We start from the raw sequence: 6,752 nt of genomic DNA, 5'->3' as shown, positions 1-6,752 counted from the left end.
TGGCCTCCGAAGCTAGTCAGTCAAAGAAGTATATGGATGCGGTTGCCTGATATACTACCTTTGAGATTTTTGAAGTTAGGTGGGACTCCTGGGGAGCAGGTCCTGCAGCCCTGAAGGAACTGTGGACGTCACGTCCCCCTGGCCGAGAAAACACATGTCCTGCAAAGCTAATGCTCCGCCCCCGTCTCCCCGCTAGGGTCAGGCTCATCCTGTTATTATGCTGCCACCCACCCCCAGGACAAGCATTTATATCGGAAGGCATTGTCTTATATAACGGCCATCAGCAAACTCCCGCCCATGGGCCAGACCTGGCCCACTGCCTGTCTGTACAGCCTGCGCACTCAGAATGGTGTTTATTACATTTTTAAATGATTTTTGAAAATTAAAAATATTTTGTGACATGGGAAAAGTCTATAAAATTTACACTTTAGTGCCTATAAAGTGTCACTGGGACACAGCCAAGCCGTTACTCATTTACATGTTATCTGTGGCTGTCTTTAGCCACCGCGGTAGGACTGAGGTATTGAGACAGACTGTAGGGCCTGCAAGACCTAAAATATTTACCCCCTGGCCCTTCACAGGGCAAGGTTGCTGACTCTTGCTCTGCATGGCTGTTAGGTCTGTGCAGACAAGATCCAACTCCAACTTACATCTGTGCATGTTGAGTCGTACTGCTTTGTCTCGGTCGATCTCAGCAGCGTCTCTCAGCTTGCGACTATAGGGAGTTTTTACCTTCTGATTCTTCATTAGGGCAGCTCCATGACTTCACCCAAGTCCGAAAGTAAACATGGGTTGCTCCTGGGTCCTTGTGCCTCTTAAATCTCGCCACCCCCAGATAAGCCCAGTTTAAACCTGCTTTTAAAGTGTGAGCACCTAAGTGAGTAGAGAGGAGTGAGCTAGACCCAGTCCTATTACTGGTAATATGAATTGGAGGTCAGAGCGTAGGACAGAATGCTGGCTCTGGATATCGTCATGTAGGTGAGCTCACGCAGGTCCCTGCATCTCTGGGCCTCAGTTTCCTTCTGTGGGAAAAAATGGAGATCATAGCTGTCATTTTGGGTGTATTCAGGACTTAATGAGATAATGTTGTAAGGCTTTTAGCATCGCGCCTTGGCACGTTCTACAATAGTCTTAACATCATTAGCAATCATATTTTAGCTACAGAACGTTGGCCATGTCTTTGTTAGTGGACACTCGTTTCAAAAAAGGATTCACTTGTTTCAGAATGCTTCAGGAACGGTTACATGCCAATAACATTTAAAAATCATTAAAAGATGCGTTTTAAAAAAAGGTTTTTCTAGTCTACGGCCACGCTACCCTGAACAAGCCCAATCCCGTCTGATCTCGGAAGCTAAGCAGGGTCGGACCTGGTTAGTACTTTGATGGGAGACCACCTAGGAAGACCAGGTGCTGTAGGCATAAAAAAATTAAAAAATAAGGGATTGTAAACTGACAAGGTCCTTGCAATCTGTGAGATCAAATAAGAGTTGCCTCGCCTAAAAAAAGAAAAAAAAGTAAAAAAAGAGTGTTCTAACTCTAAAAGTATTATTGCTTTGTGTCGAAATCTTAAAATATAGATGTATAAAATAAGCTAAAGATGTCTTAAAGTCTTATTGTGCAAAGATAACTAATAATATCGTGAACTATTTTCAGTTCTTTTTATTCATATATGTAATTATAATATTTACATATATGTAAAACTGGGATCAAACTGCCTAGCCTGTTTTGTATCCTATTTTTTTCACTTAAAACCCAGTGAGCATGTTACTACAGCATTAAACATTCTCTGAAATCATGGTTTAATGGCTATATAACATCTAGTGCATGGGCTTACTGTAAATATTTTTGAATATCTGCTTCTAAATTATTTTCAACATTGAGAAGAGAGAAATCTCTCAATGACATATAGTACATTGTCTCACTCTGTCTTAAAAGCCGCTGAGATTAATTTGACACTCAATACCGTCATGATCACATAACTGGTAGAAGAAGCACTGGAAGTCACCCTCATAACTGGCACCCTGAATGGGAACCTGGGGCTGTTATACATCCCTCGCTTTCCAAGTCCTTATATGTCTTGTAATGTCCTATTTTAAGAAGGAAAAAAAAGTTAAAAGTGGTTTCCCTGAAAGTCATATTTTTGAAAGGCCAGATCATAAATCCGAAGGAATTTTGTATCACATAACGTTTGTTTTTTGGTATCAACATAGATTCTAATTTCCTTTTGGAAAGTGAGTTTCTGATCTTTTGTGGGGCTTGACAGAAGTCCTGTCTCGTGTATGCAGAGTTAGGGAGGGAGAGAAATGAACATTCACTGGAGCAAGCACCACCATTTTTTTAAATACTGAAGATGATGTGACATCATCTCTTTATTTCCTGATTGTACACGAAACATTCCTGTGACAAAGAATTCTGGGGAGTTATTTTTTTTACCTAGAAGTAGGGCTGTCAGATAAAGTAGGGGACACCCAGTAAAATTTGATTTCAAATAAGCAAAACGTGATTTGCTTAGCATAAGTATGTCCCATGCACTATTTGGGACACATTTATACTAAAAAGCGATTTGTCGTTGATCTTAGATTCAGATTTAACTCAATGTGCTGGGTTTTGGGTTTTGCTTCGGTTCGGTTTTTGCTAAATCAGGCAACCCTACGTAACGGTTCCTCCGTTGTGTACTACAAATGCTAAATCTGTAGGTTTATTATATAACATTCTGCTTTTTCCTTCTGACTCTTTCTCGGTAGTGGTTGGATTGGACAGCAGAAGCAAACACAGCTCAGAGGATGGCTTTGTTACCGTGAGTCTGAAGACAGACAGAGGTATAAAGTTTCTTTTCTATGCGTTCAGCTTCCTGTCGAGTGGACACTTGTTTCTTGATTTTTGAACACTTATTTCTTGACCTTTGGGTTTTAGGGAAGAGGGCAAATTCTCAAGAAAACCGTAATTATCTGAGACTCTGGACTCCAGAAAATAAGTCGAAATCAAAGAATGCAAAGGATTTACCCAAATTGAATCAGGTAAGTAAGTGCTTGGCAGTTCAATTCATTCATTTCAAACCCTGAAGCTCTGTTTTCTCATCATAGATAAATGTAGAATAAATGCCTCTCAAAGATCATGGTAACTTGGGGTGCTTCGTTAATATCCGTTTGTATCTATTTTGTACATCAAAAATATGCTTGGTTGTGAGAAAATGACCTCTTCAAAGGAAATGTGAATCACGAAATACCCAATTTTGAGAGTACACATATGTCATCTCAATCATTAAAAATACTCTGAAATACTCCAAAAACAAGGTATGCTGTTTTTAAATCACTGCTCAGCTATGAAGATGTCTGATATATTTTTCCTTAAAAAGCTTAAATGTAATGAGGGAGATAAAACAACATCAATAATTATAACACAGGATAGGAATGCTAAGTTTCCTAACAGAAAACAGACAAATCACCTGGGGTCGGGGTGTGGAAGGCATTTTTTTCTGTCCCTGGTCACCAACCCATGTGTCATGGGAGAGGAGATCTGAGCTAACCTTGAAAGATTAAGGTGCGTACTAAAGTGAGTAGATGTTAAATGAGATGAGGTCTGGGATCTACTTAAGTTCATTCGACAACGGATAAAAGCGATAATGAAGCAGCTGTATAACAGGCACTCTTGACTCTAGTTGATGGGTGCGTGAAGGCTCATTATTCTGTTCTTTCTTCTTTCATGGATGTTGTGAATTTTTCAAATTTAAAAAAATGGAACCATCTATATAAAGAGACTTTAAACAACACATCAGCCCACCTTACATATAGGACTTTTCGGGGATCTTTTCATAGTCCTAATGAAAAGGCTTTGCAGCCCACGTCGGTTCTGCCTCTGTGCCCCCTCCCCGCTCCATGAGGTAGTCACATTGTCTGTGTTTTCCCACATCACCTTTCAGGGGCAGTTTATCGAGCTGTGTAAGACCATGTATAACATGTTCAGCGAGGACCCCAACGAGCAGGAGCTATACCACGCCACGGCCGCAGTGACCAGCCTCCTGCTGGAGATCGGGGAAGTGGGCAAGCTCTTCGTCACCCAGCCTGCCAAGGAGTGTGGCAGCGGGGGCGGCGGGCCGTCCTGCCACCAGGGCATCCCCGGAGTGCTCTTCGCCAAGAAAGGGCCCGGCCAGCCGTACGGGGTGGAGCCGGCAGAGTCGCACGCGGCCAGCTCGGCGGGCGACAGCGAGGAACACTCCCTAGTGGGGCAGATGGAGGACATCAAGCTGGAGGACAACGGGGCCTGCTCCTCCATGCTGATCTCCGACGACGACACCAAGGACGACAGCTCCATGTCCTCGTACTCGGTGCTGAGCGCCGGCTCGCACGAGGAGGACAAGCTGCACTGCGAGGACGTCGGGGAGGACACCGTCCTGGTGCGCAGTGGCCAGGGCACGGCGGCGCTGCCCCGGAGCACCAGCCTGGACCGGGACTGGGCCATCACCTTCGAGCAGTTCCTGGCCTCCCTCCTAACGGAGCCCGCCCTGGTGAAGTACTTTGACAAGCCCGTGAGCATGATGGCCAGGATCACCAGCGCCAAGAACGTCCGGATGATGGGCAAGGCCCTGGCCTCGGCCAGCGACTACGAGATCTCCTCCATGTCCGGCTGACCGGCGCCGTTCCTGGGGAGGCGGGAGAGGGCGGGACAGTGTCTTTTTTACGTTCTTCTGCGTTGGGGTTTCTTTCTTTCTTTCTTTTAAATTAAATATTTATTAGTACCCGGCTTGAAGCCTAGTGTTTTCATAATATAATACAATGAAAACTGTTGGAGAAATATTTAAACACCTCGCTGTGGGTACAGCACACTCTCTCGTCGGGGGGAAGGGGGGTTTGCCAGAATGCAGTTTATGCAGTGAATTCCAAAAAAAAGATAAAACCTGTCCGTGATATGTGTGTATTATAACTTCTTAATCTTGCCGTTGAGCTGTGTCCATGGTTTAAAAACAAATAGTGCTGTTTAAGGCTAGAGAAAGCAGCAGCCATTTGTGTATTGGGACTTTTTAAGTAAAATCAGAGCTATAAGGTAAATGAAGTGTTCTTAAATGGAATAGGCAATGTCGGCTGGGGTAAATCCCAGACCACTTTGGGGAGCATTAAAAATATTTTTTAAGATTTGAAGTATATTTCATAGACGTCCTCTATTCAAAAATCATGTTCAATCGACGTTCCCCTTCAAGGGGAAAACATTTGAGATTCTAAACTATTATGAAAGTGTAAGTGTTTTTTATGTGATGCCAGAATAACTCTTCTATTAGTCAATTCGGACAAAGACCAACCAATTTCGCATTAAAAACCAGTTCTGGTTATTTATGTCAGCTGCCAGAATCAGTGAAAATGAACAGTCTTTTGTTACAGAGAACCCGAAAGTGGCAACGAAGATGACAGAGGGCTCAGGATTTTTTTTGTTTTAGAGAGAAGAAAAGTACTGATGCTTCTGATACTGTATTTTCAGCTTCATGTGACTCATTACGAATAAAGCAAAAAAATAAACTTTACCCCTTCCATACTCTCCATAGATTCAAGAAATTATACCATGTGTCACATATGGCCATCTTTCTGGTTAAATCAATGTAGAGATGTTGTAAATGGAAAAAAAAAAATACAAACCTGCAAGATAACGTAACTGAATGTTTTAAAGCAGAACTTGTCACTTTATATAAAAGAATAATCGTATGCTCTATTTCTTGAAGGGACGTGGAAATGGAAACTAGCACACCTGCACTTTGGAGCGTGCTTTTTTTTTTATTACTATTATCGTTTTGTCTTTTACAGATGTTGGAGGTTTTTCCCTCTTGTTGTCGAATTCATAATCACGGTCATATTTTTTTTGCTTCTTCAGAATATTCCTTTTGATGCTTTATTTTATTATACATTGTGTCCCTTTTTTAGCCGTTGCTGCCATTTTTTATTTTGTTTACAGAATGATTTTTAAACTGTCAAATGAAGTAGTGTTAACCTCAAATAGGATAAATGTGAACAAATAAAATACATCAGATACTCAGATATGGCTTTTATCTCGGTGCTTGAATTCCTGCCTAAGGCAATAACATTATTCTTTTGAAATTTTGCAGGAGAAATTATATTCGGCAACCATGTTGACTAAGTAAACATTTTTATAAACAAGAATTTTGAGATAAATACGGTACGTAGTGATGCGCATATGAATGCATGTATTTAAAACAAAGAAAGGAATTTTTATCAGTTATCCAATTATTTAGCTTATCCTACATAAGTGATTAAAGGGTGAAAATCCCTGTTTCATCCTTATTAGTGCACTGTAATACCATTTGGTATGTATTTAATCGAATAGTCATTTATTTGATTTGACTCTAAAATTGTTACATGTTATTCTATCATGAGTTTCTATCTTTAAAGTCACTTAAAAGATGCCTCAAGAAATTTGTAAAATCTGATACCTCAACCTCGCAAAAATCAGAGATGGATTTGGGAGGGGAATAAGCATGTGTTTAAGTGTATAGCCCTCCATAAAACAGAGGAGCCAGAATTTCCATTGTAGAGAAAGAGACTCTAACTGAAAACAAATGTCTCTATTGATGCCATTGGAATATTGTCTTTATTTGTTCAAGCACACCGTAATGCGAACATCATAGAGCCATATACTCTATAATGGCAAGTTTTAGTCTGCATTTGCATCTAAAGGCTTCATATGAAGGAGCCCTGAGCCTCCAATTATTTCCAGCTTAGGCTGTGAGACAAATAGGCTTGTCAGCTCAT

General features: G+C 41.3%; 1 protein-coding gene and 1 pseudogene across 1 annotated transcript in view; both read left to right on the top strand.

The window, feature by feature from the left end:
* Positions 1-6,020, top strand: part of TBC1D9 (TBC1 domain family member 9) — a 52,067-nt gene extending 46,047 nt beyond the window's left edge. Inside the window, exons 19-21 of the mRNA XM_025042346.1 lie at positions 2,745-2,819; positions 2,914-3,017; positions 3,920-6,020. Of these exons, the coding sequence (XP_024898114.1) occupies positions 2,745-2,819; positions 2,914-3,017; positions 3,920-4,627 (887 nt within the window). The 3' untranslated portion in view covers positions 4,628-6,020. The remainder of the gene's footprint in view (positions 1-2,744; positions 2,820-2,913; positions 3,018-3,919) is intronic.
* LOC112475190 lies at positions 1,301-1,419 on the top strand (annotated as a pseudogene).
* Positions 6,021-6,752: the final 732 nt, after the last annotated feature.

The sequence above is a fragment of the Pteropus alecto genome, unplaced genomic scaffold (genome assembly GCF_000325575.1).
Source record: "Pteropus alecto unplaced genomic scaffold, ASM32557v1 scaffold50, whole genome shotgun sequence".
In the NCBI taxonomy this organism is placed as follows: Eukaryota; Metazoa; Chordata; class Mammalia; order Chiroptera; family Pteropodidae; genus Pteropus; species Pteropus alecto.
This window is presented reverse-complemented; position numbering and strand designations above follow the sequence as displayed.